This window comes from Mycena indigotica (assembly GCF_014461135.1).
Source record: "Mycena indigotica strain 171206Taipei chromosome Unknown Mind.scaff0001, whole genome shotgun sequence".
In the NCBI taxonomy this organism is placed as follows: Eukaryota; Fungi; Basidiomycota; class Agaricomycetes; order Agaricales; family Mycenaceae; genus Mycena; species Mycena indigotica.
The window spans coordinates 3,318,458-3,335,720 of NW_023503000.1; the positions used below are offsets into that span (position 1 = coordinate 3,318,458).

General features: G+C 51.2%; 7 protein-coding genes across 7 annotated transcripts; 3 read left to right on the plus strand and 4 right to left on the minus strand.

Moving 5' to 3' along the window:
* Positions 1–78: 78 nt before the first annotated feature.
* On the plus strand, positions 79–2,691 carry MIND_00096100 (DAD domain-containing protein; the record flags this gene model as incomplete). Its single annotated transcript, XM_037357913.1, has 5 exons — positions 79–345; positions 401–539; positions 721–1,551; positions 1,601–1,818; positions 1,870–2,691. The coding sequence occupies 5 exons, from the start codon at positions 79–81 to the stop codon at positions 2,689–2,691; spliced, it is 2,277 nt and encodes a 758-aa protein (XP_037225823.1).
* Positions 2,692–3,127: 436 nt separating this feature from the next.
* Positions 3,128–4,385, minus strand: MIND_00096200 (Protein kinase domain-containing protein; the record flags this gene model as incomplete). The annotated part of the gene is made up of 2 exons (XM_037357914.1): positions 3,128–4,185; positions 4,238–4,385. The coding sequence occupies 2 exons, from the start codon at positions 4,383–4,385 to the stop codon at positions 3,128–3,130; spliced, it is 1,206 nt and encodes a 401-aa protein (XP_037225824.1).
* A 574-nt stretch (positions 4,386–4,959) lies between these two features.
* On the minus strand, positions 4,960–8,718 carry MIND_00096300 (3-hydroxy-3-methylglutaryl coenzyme A reductase; the record flags this gene model as incomplete). The annotated part of the gene is made up of 7 exons (XM_037357915.1): positions 8,652–8,718; positions 8,100–8,596; positions 6,689–8,053; positions 6,375–6,639; positions 5,478–6,330; positions 5,179–5,428; positions 4,960–5,130 (listed from the first exon to the last, which is right to left on the minus strand). Exons 1-7 carry the CDS (start codon positions 8,686–8,688, stop codon positions 4,960–4,962), a joined length of 3,438 nt encoding a protein of 1,145 aa, XP_037225825.1. The 5' UTR covers positions 8,689–8,718.
* Positions 8,719–9,227: 509 nt separating this feature from the next.
* On the minus strand, positions 9,228–10,061 carry MIND_00096400 (uncharacterized protein; the record flags this gene model as incomplete). The annotated part of the gene is made up of 2 exons (XM_037357916.1): positions 9,475–10,061; positions 9,228–9,414 (listed from the first exon to the last, which is right to left on the minus strand). Exons 1-2 carry the CDS (start codon positions 10,038–10,040, stop codon positions 9,228–9,230), a joined length of 753 nt encoding a protein of 250 aa, XP_037225826.1. The 5' UTR covers positions 10,041–10,061.
* A 1,006-nt stretch (positions 10,062–11,067) lies between these two features.
* On the plus strand, positions 11,068–13,844 carry MIND_00096500 (uncharacterized protein; the record flags this gene model as incomplete). The annotated part of the gene is made up of 4 exons (XM_037357917.1): positions 11,068–11,484; positions 11,527–12,658; positions 12,708–12,907; positions 12,954–13,844. The coding sequence occupies 4 exons, from the start codon at positions 11,068–11,070 to the stop codon at positions 13,842–13,844; spliced, it is 2,640 nt and encodes an 879-aa protein (XP_037225827.1).
* Positions 13,845–13,990: 146 nt separating this feature from the next.
* Positions 13,991–15,322, minus strand: MIND_00096600 (Set-like protein; the record flags this gene model as incomplete). The annotated part of the gene is made up of 3 exons (XM_037357918.1): positions 13,991–14,313; positions 14,360–14,928; positions 14,973–15,322. 3 exons carry the CDS (start codon positions 15,320–15,322, stop codon positions 13,991–13,993), a joined length of 1,242 nt encoding a protein of 413 aa, XP_037225828.1.
* A 434-nt stretch (positions 15,323–15,756) lies between these two features.
* MIND_00096700 (uncharacterized protein) lies at positions 15,757–17,138 on the plus strand (the record flags this gene model as incomplete). The annotated part of the gene is made up of 6 exons (XM_037357919.1): positions 15,757–15,851; positions 15,899–16,008; positions 16,063–16,372; positions 16,426–16,468; positions 16,515–16,846; positions 16,895–17,138. 6 exons carry the CDS (start codon positions 15,757–15,759, stop codon positions 17,136–17,138), a joined length of 1,134 nt encoding a protein of 377 aa, XP_037225829.1.
* Between the last annotated feature and the right edge of the window lie 125 nt (positions 17,139–17,263).

The following is a 17,263-nucleotide window of genomic DNA, read 5'->3' on the forward strand; positions in this document are numbered from 1 at the left end:
ATGCCTTCCACTCCAGCGCGTCGGCGAGCCACTGTTTCTGGCCTCGGGGGTCACTCGACCTTTCTCACTTCGACTCCCATGAAGGTCAAGGCAACCAAGAACGAGCATGGGTCACATGACGTCGCAAAGCAGGACAACTCTTATGAACTTGCACTGTGGAAGAAGGAGGCCACAGGTGGCTTCTCTTGCATCGTACCCGTTGAGGAATTCTTCTCCAAGTATATGCAAGTGCCGAATCCACCAACCAACAAGGAATTGAGGATCACGCGTGATAGCGCGACTGTATCTCATCGTAAAGCCCTCAAACAAGTCGGAAAGCAGGAGAAACAGATGTACGAGCCATTTGTGAGTTTTTGACACGTAATGAACTAAGTCGTTCAACTGCTGACCCATTTTCTAGGCAGAATATCTCACGAAGCTAGTCTCGAAATTTGATCCCAGCCGGCGTCCTCTCTTTGGTGCGACATGGGCTACCGTCTTCAAGACTTTGCACAAGACAGATCATGTGTCCAAACCGGACATAGCTGTCTCGAAACCGGGTCTGCCGAAGGATTTTTTCGACCAAGCGAACAAGGGGAAAGGGAAGAAAAAAAGGGGGGAAGGGAAAAAAGGGGGGGAAGGGGGGGGGAAAAGGACAGAAGGCAGAGAAAATAGATGAAGAGAGACCACGATGGGATTGGTGGCATACCTCCAGCATTATCGAGTTCAAGCGTCGCTTAGACCTCTTCGACGATAATGGGCCGCTGAATACACAGGAGAGTCAGGAAGCTCTAGCCCAACTCACCCACAACGCTCGCCGAATCTTCATGGCTCAAGGCTCCTCCTACGTTTTTCTTCTCTCTGTCTTCGATGTCAACGCTCGCATACTCCGGGTCGATCATTCCGGCTACATCGTGTCTGAAAGCTTCAAGTGGACCGCCAAACAGAGCACCCATATGGCCCAGTTTTTCTGGCGCTTGTTCATGGGCCCTTCTGAGGACGGTCGTTATCTCGGCGAGGATCTCTCTACTTCCGTCCCAACACCCCGGCAGCAACTTCGCTTGTTAAAGATGCTCAAGACCCTTGCGGGCTACGAGGACGATAAGCAGGCGGCGGCGGTCATCAAGTCCAGCCGTTGCATCGACGTTGGCACTGGCAGTAACAAAAGGCGATGCTTTACCATTGGTCCCCCGTTGCACCAATCTAAAGGGCTCTTTTCCCGCGCTACTCGTGTGGATCGCGTTTTAATTGAGGACGAGGAAAATCCTCGATTTCATGTGCTCAAAGAAGCTTGGACTCAGAAGTGTCGCCTTCCCGAATATGTCTTCTACAAGATACTGGAGCATAAGTACCCCACAGGGGCCCTAGGCCTGACCACCTGTATCGCTAGCGAAGACTTGAGCAGACGCGTCGGCCAAGTACATTCTACTATAACTGCCGCCCTTCGTGAAGACGGACACGAGTTTCAAGACCGCTATCGGCAACGCACAGTTATGGAGGACGTTGGTATCCCATTGTACGAGTATCCGGACACGAAGACATTCATTTCAGCTGTGCATGATGCAATGCAAGGTATTTCCTGGATTTTATTCCATCTCCGGCGAGTATAATAGACTTTCAGGCCATCAAGCAGCGGTCGACGCCGGCATCGTCCATCGCGACGTTAGTGTTGGGAATGTTCTCATAAAACAAGGCCCAAATGGACTTGAAGGGTTCATTCTTGACTTCGATGTCGCCATGCTCACGGAGGAAGGCTGGAAGACATTGACTCTACTGGGACTGTCGAACATTATCAGCACAGCCGCACTCAACTTCATCAAGGAGCTCAAGGATATGACCGTGAGTTCCTCTCGGCCAACTATCTGCCACTTGTTTTAACTCTGTTTTAAGGGCACTTATGCATTTGTTTCGTTAGCTGTCTTGACTGCTCACCAGGAGCGAGTATCCCTCCTACATCGTTTCGAATACGACATCGAATCTTTCTACTGGATTATCCTGTGGGTCCTGCTCCGTCATACCCAACATTTGCATGTAGACAGAGCTCTGGCCTGTGCAAATTTTTTCGACCATCCAAGTGACTCAATTGCCCTATCAATCAAACGCGACTGGTTACTCTCCGGCGATGCCAAGATCTTTTCCAACAATCCCAACCTGGCCACCCTCGTCTCTGACCTTCGGGCGCCACTTAGAGAGGCACTCCATGACCCTGACTCTCTGACCTACAACAAGATGTTCCGCCACTTCGTCGCGGCGCGCAATAAACATGACTGGCCAGAAGGCGATGTTGCCATGCCGTTTACGCCGCCCAACCGCGCAGAAGGGGCAGCCACCCAGGACTATCAAACTGTTGTGCGGATTCAAGGTGGACCAATCTCCTCCTCTACTTGGAACCCCCATGTGTCTCGCAGCCTCGTCACCGACGATGCCATCGACCTGGGGAAGCGCAAGCGCGACGCTGATGATAACGAGGAGGGGGATGAAGTGGAAGCGGCGGGTGGCGATGTTGGTTCTGATTTGGATGAAATGAGTGAGGATGAACTAAGGGAGATGTTGGAAAAGAACAAACGGGCGAAGGAAGAAGCAAAGAGGGCTGAGGCAGAAGCAAAGAGGGCAGAGGAAGAAGCGAAGAGGAAGGCAGCTGTACATGAAGAAGAGACAGAGCGAGTATTGCAAGCCCTGAGCAGGAAACGGGCGCGAAAGGATGGACAGTAATCATGGTACTCTGATGTGAAATGGGTCGATCTGCTCCCATGCTCCAATCCATCGCTATCTTTGTGCTCTACCTGTAATTTTGAATCTCGATGATTGATTGATCACAAAAACCTCATTGCAAACGAAAGCTCCAACTGCAAGACATGAACAGTAGCATAATATCATCGAATTTCATTGGTCAGTTCTTCGTTTCTTCGCTCAAAATGGATGATCCTGGGACAAATATCTCTTGCTGAGTAAAATTTTCAAGTCCACCATTCGCATGCATACGGCGTTGAATAAATTCATGTCGAACTTATGCTATTCGACAAACCTCAGCGAGATTCAGCGGCGTCACCCTCCGAGTAGCTACCCAGGACGTCCCCATATATATCGTAGTCACCGTTTGTCGTGCTGCAATGGCCGATATAAAAGCCCGATGACCCGAATCCTCTTATTAGGTCCCTACAACCATCATGTCCTCCTTCTTTAACCGCCGCCTTCCCGCATCCCACTTCCTGAGGTACTCCCTCGCGCGCTCCTCAAACACTTCACACCCGTCAAACAGGTCAGAGGGCAGCTTGTCTTTGCGCTGGTCCCATGGCTTGACGTCGACGCTCTCGCAGCGGTCGAGACAGACAAGGATCATGCCAAAGCTGTAGGCATCGGCCAGCCGGGCGTCGACACACTCGCCGCGGAGGACTTCTGGCGCAGAGAATGGCCGGGTCCCGGGGTGGATTGTCTCGATTTCGACCGCAGAAAAGGCACGTGGGGCGAATGGGTCAACGGGTGGGCCATGCGGGGATATAAGTGTGGAGGAGGCAGACACAGAGCGGCCAAAGTCAAGAAGCTTGACGGTGTCGCCAACAGTGGTGACTTGGATGTTGAGCAGCGACAAGTCACCATGAGAAAGCCCGTATGAGTGCAGATGTGTCAATCCATCGAGGAGCTGGTTGTGGTAGTCGCGTTTTTTGGGTGGAGTCAATGGGGGCCGGGCGATGACAACGTCGTAAAGAGTCCTTCCATCGATATACTCCAGCACCATGCCTACGTTCTCCAGACTGCCCAGGAAAGCGCAGACATTGCGATGCCTGGCAAGGGAAGTGTAAACACGGAGTTCTGCAAGGAACTGGACCGTCACGTCTGACGCGTTCGACTGCATCTCGCCGTTGATTTCGAGTTGGACGACATCGGGCTTCTTCACTATGCACTTGAAAAGCTCAGAAGCAGAGCCATGGGCACAGGGCGACAGGCTGGCAGTTGGATTGGACGGGCCTTTTGGTGCGGTATACGCGATTGGCGTGGGGAAAGAGAACAACGAATGCGGGTTGCGTGTGTAGATCGGCTGGGTGGTAGCAGGCGTCTGTGTCCTTACTTTCGACTCTGAATGCACGTCAGATGGGTGGTGGTCGTAGTTGTAAAGCACATCGAGATTGTCCACGGCAGTCTCTTCAGAGGAAGAAAAGTTGGAAGACATCGTCACATCTGGCGGCTCATCTTCCTCGTCCATCTCCACTATTTCTCTAGTCAGACGAGAGACAGCTAGGATAAGGCCATTGGCACGCACCCATCCACCAATTCTTCTTACTCGTCAGCGTCACCTTCTTCACATGCATCGGTTTCGGCGCAGGCTTGACGTCGAGGACCGTGGGTGTAACACTGGCTGGCGTAGAGCTCGTAGATGGGCCACGATTGTAGCTTGGCCGCTGCTGCATGAGAGAGAGTGGAGAAACGTGCGCTATGGCCGAGACTTTCGTGATGCGTGATCGCCCCCCTTTTACGCGTTTGTCACCCTCCTCGGTTCCCTAACTTCCCTTCTCCCTGCAGTGCTTGGAAGTAGGAAGAAGCATTGAATGGCTTGGCGTTACTTATTTAGCTGCCGGTTACTCCTTTGCCTTCCCAGATCAGACTTCATTTTAGTGCACGTATACGAGGAGCAGCTTCCACTGGCAAGTATTAATTTCTTGTCTCGATTAGAGCTGAAACGACAGTCTAGGTAACTGTCGCATGATTCCACTTGTGCGAGTACCTTGAACAACGTTAACGAGAAACACAGTTTCAATACTATGGAAGAGAGCAAGAAGGGAATGTGATAAGATAAGCGCTAACGATAAGATCAGATAAGGGGATACCACTTCTTCGAAAAGTTGGATCACACCACACAGCAGCAGTCACAAAGATTCTCTAGATTGTGAGCAATTATGTAATCGAAAGCAGCAAGAAATACAGTTTAAACTACTTATAACGAATGGCGAAAAAATATGCAAGGAATAATGTCAGGTGTTGTGTCTATGTCCGTGAATACGGCGGTAACGACGCAGTCGAGGAAGAGGGGGTTAATGCAGCAACCGATTTTGGACCAGGACCACCCGATGGCAGATGGCCCGCAACGGGCGCCTCGATCCCCGGCGTGGCAGGTTGAGATGCGGCGGGGGTAGGCGGGGCAGAACGGTTGTGGACCTGACCATTGAAATAAGCTTCTGCGAACCCAAGAGCAAAAGAATTTACCATATGGGCTCGAATCAAATGTCCCGCCGCCAACGCTGACATGAGCGAGAGCTCGCCGGCCATAACAGCAGATGCAATGACACGCGCCAACCCTTGCGCATTTTGCCCGGGTTTTGTTGGATGAGCCCCCCGTAAACCGAGCATCTCGAGTACCGCGCCTTGAGGGGTAAGTACAGTTCCGCCACCAACAGTCCCTACTTCAACGCAAGGCATAGAAACGGTCATGAGCAGGTCCTGTCCGTCGTTGGTGCTAAGAAACTGTTCAGTACAACCGACAAGTAAGATAAAAACAAACTTACGGCTCCATAAGTGTCATGCAATTTGAGCTTTCCACGTTCTGAGCAGGGTCTTGACCAGTAGCAAGGAATATTGCCGTCAGAATATTGGCTGCATGCGCATTGAAACCGCCAATTGATCCTGCCATAGCACTCCCAACGAGATTCTTTTTGGTGTTCAGATTGCATAACGCCTCGACTGTGGTCTTGAGCACACTCTTGACAACTTTGCCCGGAATGACCGCTTCCGCAACAACGCTCTTTCCCCGCCCCTCGATCCAGTTGATCGCAGCAGGCTTTTTATCAGTGCAATAATTTCCGCTTAGAGCAAGAACAATCATGTCGGGGAATTCGGCCTGCATCACCTCCAGGGCTTTTTCCGTGCCCTTGGAAATCATGTTCATACCCATCGCGTCGCCAGTGGCTGTCGCGAACCGCACAAATAGCGTCCGTCCCGCCATTGCGGTCTTCAGACCAGTCAGACGGGCAAAACGGGAAGTGCTTTCAAAGGCGGTTTTGAGCGCTCCGTGACCTTCCGGTGATGCAATCCACGCCTTGGCACGAGCCGCCTCGACGATTGAAGGGAAGTCGATTGCTGGCCCGCGAGTCATAGCGTCCTGGGTAAGTACTGTCGTGACTCCTCCGCCGGAATTCAGAGCCTTGCAGCCACGTGAAGTCGATGCAACCAGTGTTCCTTCCGCAGTAGCCATCGGAATGTGGAAGGAGACACCATCAATCGTCAAAGGACCTGCGATGCCGAGCGGGAGTGGGATGTATCCAACAACATTCTCGCAACAGGCGCCGAGTACTTTGCCGTAGTCGTAGTCTTGGAAGGGAATATCAGATGATTCAAGGGTTTGTGTGAGTGAGGCGCGAGCTGCACAGAGTTCAATTGAGGTCTCATTCATTGAGAAAACTCACAAATCAAAGCACGACGAACTCGAACTGCGCGTTCAAGTCCCAGAAGTTCTTGGGCAGGTGCTAAAACTTTCTCCAAAGCATAAGGGGCGATTTTGCCGTTCTGTGCTAGTAAGACGACTTCCTCGTCATTCATCATACTGAGGCCATCCGATTTGGGGGTACTCTCCATGAGGGCAATGAGGTCTGCGAGTGGTCGTGGCTCGCGGTCCACTTCGTCAAAGTCCGAGTCCACGTAGTCGTCTTCGTCGTCATCGGCGATTATGGCCTAGTCTCCAACGTCAGAATTTGAGTATTTTCTCGGGATATGCTATCACCTTTCGAGCTGGCGTCCGACTTCTCATCGTCCTACCTCGCTCGCGCAACCGGCGGTCAACATCATCCAATGAGAAGGTTGGAACGGCACCAGCAGTCGGCGCAGGGGTTTGCGCGTGAACAATCGATATCGGTACAACCTTTTCTTCCGATGAAGCATTGCCGATAGTGGCCGCGGACGTTGCGGCAACATCTTTGGCCCAACCATCTTGCTCGACTTCCTTCGCAGGTTCCTTCTCTTTCTTAACTTGTTTTGCCCCGGTCTCGTCTTTAACCTCGCCGTCAAACCGAACCCCGCCACCACGAACCGCGCCAGCACGAGCGACACCACGGATGAGATATGCGTTGAGAAGGACACTGATCGCCAGGACAACGACAATGCCTTTGCTCAAAACTGGGTCACCAACTAGACGCGTCCATGTAGAGAGCGCGGTATCGATACGAGCACCAACGGGAATCGGGAATCGACTGTCTCGGGCTAGTCGGAGAGTGACTGGTGGGCGTAGACGGACAAGGAGACGAGGGGAATCCGTTTCAGAAGAAACAGGTGGGGTTAGACGAGTAAGAATGTCCCAATCGAGTGGAGTTGTATGCGCAGGAATTGCGGATGGTCGGGGAGGTGGTGGCGGAAGAGCGAACGGAGCTGAGAAGTTGAGGACATGGAGCCCAAGGAAGGCGACTAGCAGCAAGAGTTTTAGTCGTGCAACAGGGCTTTCTGGTGTGGTTGTGGGCTTGCTTGGATGACTCCCGGCAAGAGAACCTTTTGGAGGCAAAAGAGTGCCTTTAGGCCCGAAATAACGAGACCACATTGATGGTTTCTGAGCGACTGGTGGGGGAAGACGGCGAACCTCAATCATAACACACAAGATGGCGGCCAGGAAAGTGCACATCATCAGACAGTCGAGGGCTAGAAGAAGAGCAGCAAGAGCGCAAACTTCCGACAGACCAGCCACCCGAGAGCTGGCACCAACAACGAGAACGGCAATCTCGAGGATATAGTCGCGCACAATGGGATAATATGTGGCGCTTAACGCGTCAAGCACAACTTCGCCAGCAGGCGTAGATGCTGGTCGAAGAGCTCGCGGATGCGTGAAAACGGCACGGGCAAGTCGAAGTGGTTTGTCAAATCCAACAGTGCATACCAAGAATGGTAGAGCCTCGGTGAGAGCCACAGGATGCATTGGAATGTGGAGAAGCATCGCAACCGGCACTGCAAGGAGTAAAGCAGTTACTGAGGACGAGATGATGGCGACAGGCAGAGAGAATGATGAGCCCAGAGCTCGCGAACGAGCCCAGAGCAGATAGAATGTGAAGTGCATGAAGATGTAACCCGAAAGGATGATCATGATGTCAGGAGTGGGTGTTTTCTGCGGTTGGTGTCGGCAAAAGGCCATTACAGTATACGTTACTCACCTTGGCGAGCTCATAAAACCTCAAGACCAGCACTTTGACAGCGTATGGAAACCAGCGACCGGTCTGCATTTGAGAAATAGCTTCTTCAGGAGCTTGAACTTCGTATGCGATGCCCCAGCTGTCCGCTGGGAGCGAGCGCAAGTGGAAGTCTGAGTTGAGTTGTATGGTCTGAGTCCATGAATCCTGAGAAGTTCGGATATGTTGGAAGCCTGGGTACGTGGAAGAGATGTATTTGGTCGCGTTCTCTAGCGAGGGTCGCTCTAGCCGGTGGCCAGTAAAGACGACTTGTTGGAGGTCTAAGCGAGGGACCTGCTCGTCACGGAGCCAAACTGACTCGCGCACTGGAAGCCATTCATCCGAATTATAAAGAGCGTACGCAGAGCGAGTTGGTGGTGGTGGGGCAAGAAATGCAGAGTGCTTTACTGCATTGAGGATGTGGAGGTAGGCAAGAGTCCCGCAGACAGACAAGAAAACAATGGTCTCAATTGGCGAGTAAGCTGTAAAGCAAGATGAGCCGCGTGCAACGACGTGCAAGGACAGCGAAGAGCTTACCTGCATGGATAGCCAATGGCTTGAGCAGGGTCCTCATGAGAGAAAGTAAAAAGGTCGTAAGATAATTTCTGAGCCGATGTCACACCAAATGTTGGGTAATCGGTATAAATAGTGCTCTCACAGAAGAAGCTGCCGACCTTGAACACAGTCAGAACCCGTTCCAAATCCTCAGGGCCAAGACAAAGATTGTAAGTCTGAACTATGGAGATCCTGTTTGACCGCAGCATTTGTGCGATAAGCAGCATTACTCCAGGAAAAGATGTAATTATTCAGATTATCTTATTATACAAGAGAGAACCCGTGAGAGTATGTGTGACAGCTCTGATGAGCCAATGGGAAGGCCCAGTTAGGATTTCCTAATTTGGGACACAACTTTTGCTGGCAACGACACGCCCGTGCGTAGCACGGGCTACTCCTCGTCTTATTATACAAGAGAGAACCCGTGAGAGTATGTGTGACAGCTCTGATGAGCCAATGGGAAGGCCCAGTTAGGATTTCCTAATTTGGGACACAACTTTTGCTGGCAACGACACGCCCGTGCGTAGCACGGGCTACTCCTCGTTTTACTATAACGAGCTACGAGTCCTTGACAGCATTTGTAGCTGGCCCCTGCGGCTCAGGACCCTTGATACTTCCACCAAACACATTCCCAACACTCGCTCGAAGCGCGTCATAGACTGCCTGGTGTGGTGCTGGATGTATGGAGTTGACTGTGTGGATATGAATGAGGCCGGTGAGCGGGGAGAAAGTATATGTGGAGTTCCTGAGCAGAAGCGTCAGAAGTTTCACAGGTGGGGAAACCCCGGAAGAGAAAATCACGAACACCTCCCACTCGCTGGATATTCCACTCACTCGGGCCACACCAGTCGCAGTCAACCCCACAACCAGACTCTTTTCTCGACTCCCCTTGCTCTTCACCCCATGAGTGTCCACAGCAACCTTGTTTAAGGCCACACGCGTGTCAGCATACAACGCGTTCATTGTGTGTCGCACAAAAACCGACGACGCAAGGTACATAGAGATTCCCTCAATGTGGAGGGTCTTCGGTAGCGGTGGCGGCAATGCAGTCGGCGGTGTATAGGACAATCGAATGTTTGGGCTGTAGATCATGTCGACATCTTGACTGCTCTGACTCGCATGGATTGGCCGCAAGGTACCTGTAACACTATCGATAGAGTTGACGAGTCCGGTGGTGAAAAAATCGGGAAGAGTCTGCTCCAAAACATATATAGCGCGTCCCGTTCTCAGCTCCCATTCGTGGTCAGAGATTTCGGGTGGCGACTTGGGGTCAGGGACTGAGTCTGGGGGTCGATGTGAGCGAAGACCAAGTAGAGCTGCCTCAGTTGAGTGGCTCAGAGTTGAAAATGCGCGACGCCGGCAGAGGAACATGGGTCGACCAGGACATGCCGCGTTGCGTGGGAAATGCCAGCCTGATCCTTGATGATTGAGACCCAAGAGTCACCACGTGTTTCTCCGTCTTGACCTTGCTGCCTGCAGTGTCAGAACGCCAGGCAGCAAGCAACCATTGAATCCACCATTTGCTTTCTAACAACACTTCTGAGGACGGCCCCCTCTGTACTGATCCTTGTTTACTTAGAAAACATTCAAGCTCTCGGACTCGGATCGTCTTTGTTCTGTCCTTCTTTTCGCCGCTATCGCCAACAGGCTGAGAAAACATACCGACCATCACTCCCAAAATGAGGACCACATCATAATCTTCAGTATACAATCCACGACAGGCTTCAATAGGCTCCGAGTTCCTACTCGTATGATATTTAGCGCTCACGCCACAAACGATTTGCACTCGGATACGCAACTGGAAGAGCTCTGGCGGTCGCAAGAACGGACTCAATCAGCACTCATCTGCGGGGGCCCCGGGGGAACTACCCTTGGACAAAGACTTTGCAATGCCTGTTGCAGTGCGTAAATTATAAAAACTCTCCGGGAAAACTTATGAAGAGCATCTTCGAATAGATTGAGGAAATGCATGATTTTGTGAATCTCTAGTATATTCATTCTAGGTCATCCGATCTGCAAATGGAGGACTACGCCAGTTTCAACTAATGACGACTGTACATAGCTCAGAATGAGTTGACATGTATTACAACTAAAACTAAAGGAACAAGAGGAAGTTCACTCCCCGTTGCCTGAAAAACTTATTTTTTCTCCGACTACGTTCACGACGATAGGAATCAAGAGACAACATAGGACGAAATTTATGTGGTCTGACAAGCTGGAAAGAAGTTGATCTGTCAGACACGAGATGTCACGTCGTCACGTTGATGAGTCACATCATTGCGCATTGTCCAAAACCAACGTGTCCACTTTTGGAGTTCGTGCCACCGACGCTTTGAACGAAGGAAACCGCTATATAACTGAGGGTATGTTACTTATGGGACCAATATCTCTCTTGTTCATGAGCGCATTTCACAGAAAACCAGCCGCTGGTGACAATATCACCAAGGCCTTCGCCTCCCTACCTACCTATCCCCTCTCGCAACCTCAACCCTCACAAATCGACCCTGGGCCAGCTGAAATTGACATCGGTCGCACTCCATTCGCCAAGAAACCGCATACTCTTACGCAGTACGGTTCTCGTCACGAACTCACCATCCTCGACAAGAACCCTTCAATGGATAGTTGGATAGCTCATGTCAAGGCCGGCTTGTCGGCCATAGTTCCCATCGAAGAATTCTTCTCTCAATATATGGGGGAAATTGAGCCTCCGGCGGATTCCCTCGACCGCATGGTTAAATATGGGGCCTCTGCCCTCACGGCATTGCGCCGTGTTGTGAGTGGGACGGGGACTGAATTCCGTCTCTATAATCCTTGGGTATGCAACTATTTGAACCCTTTCTGTTCTAACATCTTGTAGACAACATATCTCAATGAATTGATGAACAGCTTTGACTCGAAAGATCGCCTCTATTTCTTCGACACCCACCGGAAAACAATTCCTCCACTTCATCCTACCGACCCTACATCGCAGCCAGACGTCACCAGTGGTTTACCGGGTGCGAAAACACTCCCCGATCAGTGGATCAAAATCGGTGGCACGGTTGAAATGAAACCAAATGACGATGTCATCCGACGCAATGATAGACTATCGGAGGACGTAAAGCTCCTCAAAGATCTCGTCCAGCTGCTGCATAACGGGCGTCGCGCTATGATGGCTCGTCGCACCTGCTTCGCCTTCGTGGTTGCTGTCGTCAATGGAAGGGCTCGGTTTTACCGTATCGATCGAACGGGTTTTATCGTCTCTCACGACTTCGACTACACAGACCAATCCAACGCACGTATTATTCCCGAATTTTACTGGCGTCTTCTTCATGGAGCAGATCAACATGGTGGCTTGTTGGGCGACGACCCCACGGTATCTATCCCGACACACGAAGACCTCCAACGAATGCGTGAACCACTTCGGCAGGCGCTGGAGCGGCTCGGAGAAAAAACCAGTCACCTTGAAACTATTTTCACGCGACAACCTCCCCTTGAACTGCAGAATAGTGTCTGGGTAGAAATCGAGATAAATGGTGAACGCAGGCGATGTCTAACCGTTAATGGTCCCATTCATCAATCTACTGGCCTGTTTTGTCGGGGGACAAGAGTGGACTGTGTTTTACTCGAAGGCGACCCGGACCCGCAATTCTACGTTCTCAAAGACTCTTGGCTACAAGCTTGTCGTTACCCCGAATCAGTTTTTTACAAGCTCATCGATGATTACGTCGAAAAGGAACTTAACAATAACCGACCCCCTGGCCTTGCTACCTGCATAGGGAGCTTGGATCTTGGCGATGATGCAGACGCGGAGCGGACTGGTCAAAGAACTGTGACCGTTCGAGCGCGGAAGCACGATCCTGTCCTCCTCAAGCACGATCCTGCCCTCCTGGAACGACATCACCGACGAATACTACTGAAGGAAGTCGGCAGCTCTTTGGATGAGCGGCCGCGGCAACGACAAATGACCTTTCAAGTCATTGTTTGTGCTTTGCGAGATGCGATTCGTGGTCAGTTCAACCCCCTACTTCGCTCATTTTGTTTAACAAGGACATGTAGGACACGAAGTCGCTTACAAGGCTGGAGTTATACATCGAGACGTCAGCATCGGCAATGTCTTGAAAAAGATTTTGCAACTAACGGGGTTTCTGCATGACTTCGATGTCAGTGCGTTGACGGAAAGTGGTGAACAGCGCTACAAGGACATATTCGGTGAACCCACAGGCCCTAATCTCAACAAGAGTCTCAAAGACGTTACCGTGCGTGATCCTCTTCTTTCGGCTCCAAAATGTTGATGCTCGACAGGGTACATATCCGTTCTTGGCCATTGATCTGCTCGATGCCCGAATTCATCAACGCCCTATTGAGCACCAAGTCAAGCACGACTTAGAATCTTTCTTCTATGTTCTTGTCTGGCTTACGCTCCGACATGGAGCTCACATCCTGACCGACAAAGCCAAAGCGGCGGCCAATCTCTTCGACCAGACGGAAGACCGGGTTGCCTGTGGAATGAAAGCGGACTGGCTGACCGAGCAATGCCAGAAGGGTGAATCGAATCCCATCGTTCCGGAAAACATACCTCTCTCCCTGCTCATCCAACGCTTGGTTGTCATCGTCGACAAAAGTCTCTCACGTAACAAGGTGGACCAGCAGCCCATGCCTGCTACTCATGAGGCTTTTCTCGAGTGCTTCGACGATGTATTGGCGATGGAGTGGCCTGTCGATGACTTTCACGAATTCAAGGCCCCCAATTTTGGAACTCTTCAAAGGAGCGAACGATCAAACGCACCTGTAGCCCCGCTTTCTCGACCGTCGACCAAACCTGCCAGTGCACTGGACCTTCCCGGAGAGCACAGCTCCAGCAACGACTTTACACCATCCGCTCCTCAAACTGGCGCTGATGACATTTTCTTTGCACCTTCTGAGGCTTCACGCCCTGGGACCAGCAACTCGTGGCTGAAGAGAAGATACGAGGAGGCCGTCCTATCGGATGACAGTGTCAGCGATGACGATGGTGAGCTGGAGATGACAGCAGATGAAAAGAAGGAGTACGAAGAATTGGAGAAACGACGCCTGGCGGCCGAAAAGGAAGCTCAGGAGGTCAGAGCGCTGACAAGAAAGTTCAAGCGAGCGGCCAAACGAGCGCGCATTGGAACAGCGCAATTTACTGCATCCCCATCTCGAGGCGCAGAGTAGACACTATGTATTAGACATCCCACCAATTTTAATGTAAGTATTCTCATTCATGATGACCTATATGAGAGCGTTCTCTGTATGCGTATAGATGGGCTGCACCGTTGATTATACATAGACTCTTGGGTTGGCATGTTTCCAAGTATACCTCACATCACACCAAAGCCAGCCTTCAACTCACTCTCTAGATCGTCCTGCTCCGGCGGTTTCCAATCACGGGCTTCTTCCAAGCACCGCTTACACTGACATACAAACCCCCACTCTGCCAAAGCGTTTCGTCGTTCGGCGTAACCTAAGGTGGGATTGACATAGCTGATGAATAGCTCTTTTCCGGAGCCAATGTCCGCGAGGGCTTTAAGAGTGATGCGGGAGAGCGCCTTGCGTTGGTCCAGATGTCTGACGGACACGTTTGGAGTGCAACTGTGATTTAAATGTGCATGAAGCGTATATAAACCGCCATGCGCCTCGAGATCTAAAAAAAAGCGATCAGATACCATTGCAAAAGAAGAAAAACTTACTCAGACTCATACGGCCCAGCCCCAGCAGGAAGCCCTTGTCGTAATCGAACAAAGCTGTTTCGATTTCTTCAGGTAACGGTTTTTGCAAAATGCTAGCAACACGTTTCTCTTCACTTGAAGGTTTGTGTGTTGTGGATGGCCGATGAAATGCAGCGCAAAACAAGCCAAATGCTTCTCTCCAGGTAGTGTGGTCTGGCTGCACTCTAATTGACTTCGCACGATGTTCCATTCCCAAAGCTGCGCAAGCTCTAAAGACCGCCCAATCCGCTGCCAGCACATCGCTCCCAGCGTTATTTGCGACAACCAGTCTGGCGGCGCACTGTGTCAAAGCATGGACTGCAAGCCATTCACGAGTTCTCGCCCACCGCAAGAGTGGTAGTGAAGCCGGGTTTTGGGCCGGACACAGAATCGGATGGGTTTTTTCCATAGCCCGTTTACGACACAGGATATTGCAAAAGGCAGCGGGACACCCAATAGAGCCACATCGGGCCCGAGCATCGGACGGTTGCGCGAAAAGTGTTGTACAATGGGAACAAGCAGTCCCAGCCCGGATCTTGTCGTATATTTCCCTGGACTGAGTATGAATGTCAACCCAGTAGCGCGTTCAACCTACCACTCCGGTGCGATGATGAACGGATCTTCGACCCAAATCGCCTCTTTGTTCTTTATCTTTTCCTTTGCAACCAACCCCTTGCCTTTCTTTGCATCAAACACACAGACTTCGACTCGCGGGCTCCAGTGAGAGACATCCAAGCCGTCTACGACTTTCGACGTTGGGTGCGGCTGGTCTGACGACAATTCGGCCAGCATAGCGAGTACTTTTCGCAGTCGTTTTTCGCTCACTGTCCACTGGGGAAAATCTTTCCGCAGCTGTGCATGGAGTTTGGGAATCCCGAGTGTTGGGTGTTCTGCCTTCAGGGATCGGACACAATTCTGGAGCTCTTCGTCGTTCGGCGATGCCATGATGGGGATCTAGGAAAAAACGCGAGTGTCACGACATCACGTGCAATCAAAATCACTCAACCTCTCTGTGGAAACGACAATCTCACGAGTCTTTCGATTCAGTCCCGGCTCCGAATCGGCATTCTCACAAGAGTTTACCGCGGCCACTGAAACGGCCGTTAGCTTACCCCTACTTACGATTACTCCACTGCGCCAGCGCTTTCATCGGCGGATCCGGAGAGTCTTAAGCCGTTCATACGGAGGCAAATTTGCACCATGTAGAAGAAGAAGATTTCGTTGTCTGTCGGTCGCTTGGCACTTTCCCGCAACACCCGAGCCATAACAACTCAACTATTGCAACAAGCAAGATGCATAGCTGACATATCTTCCCACTGCAGACTTGCTGAGTCGGATCCGCTAATTTCTGCTCTCCCTCTCCTCCAATTCCCGTCTACATGCCTTCCAATTACACCATCGACGATATCAGCCCGCTCATTAAGTACTCTGGCTCATGGTCTGCGGGAAGCAAGACCGACTCCTTGTCTTCGCAGTTGGTGGACTTTCTGAGGCTAAGATTATCGCAGACATTTTTACTAGATACTCGAATAACGGTACCTTCACCGTCTCTTCCACCAAAGGCGATTCCGCAACATTCATCTTTACGGGAACGCGAGTATGGGTATTTGGAGCCAAGAGGGATAATCACGGTGCGTCTATTAGTTGCTTGCCGGTCGATACTGCAATAAACGCGTCTGGTTAAGGTGGATATAGCGTCAAGCTTGATGGCAAAAGCACCGACTTGAACGGTTTCTCTTCCTCTCCCGTATTCAACCAACCGCTCTTTGCTTCCGACACCCTCCCACAACAACAACACACTGTCACAATAACAAACACAGCGAACGACACGCGTAAATCCTTCCTCGACATTGACTTCATCACATGGATGACCGATTCGCCATTGCCTGCAAACAACTTCGACGACAACTCCAACTTGTTTGCCTACTCACCCGCAGATGCATGGAAAACAGACCTCGGGAAATCATACTCGAATTTCTTGAATAACTCAGGGCAGTGCGTGCCCATGCCGTTGCGAACAGATGCGCATGTGCTGAACAGATTCGTAGCCTTACGGATGCTAAGGACGCCTCTGTGACCATAACATTTGCCGTATGTGCTGCATATGCTTTGCGCAATGAACCTATAACTCTGCTAGGGAGAATCATTAGTCCTCTATGGCGCGGTCGGGCCCTCCCAAGGTGCTTACTCCGTGAAACTCGATGGCAGCGACGCTGGAAATTTCAATGCACACAATCCCACCTACTTCTCGCAACAAGCACTTTTCCAGACAGATTCCCTTGGGTCAGGGAACCACACGCTCGTCCTCACAAACCAACCCTCCGGATCACAAAACAACTTGGCCATCGACTTTGCCTTGATGGCCAGTATACCGGCTGCTAGCTCGAGCCCGACTGTGAGCGGTAGTTCAACCTCTGCTGCATCTCCTTCCTCCGCAACTCCTACCGATCCGAGAGCCCAGGGATATGCGTATGTTGCTCGTCAATTTTATATCACGTTTTCTCTGACCAGGTGTAGAAACCTGAGGCACGGTTTATATATCGCCGCTGGTATTGGTTCAGTCTGTTTACTTTTTACGTTTGCGGCGGTTATATACCGCTTCACGTACCGTCGGTCCCTCAGACGGCAGGCCCATGGGGGTACGACTGATGTTGCCGCATTTACTGAAGGCGGGAGTGTTGGAAAGGCCATTAGTTTGCAAACCGTGCGCGACCCACATTCGGACAGGAGGCCATTACTGCTTGGTTCAAATCTGCGCTAGAGTGTCCTTTTTGTTGTTGGTCTGGTAGATTGGGTTATCTTTGCGGACCGTAAATTATTCTGCTATCATATCAATCACACTGGTGATGATCCGAATGATTGGCTGTAGCCAGATTTTTCTTGCAG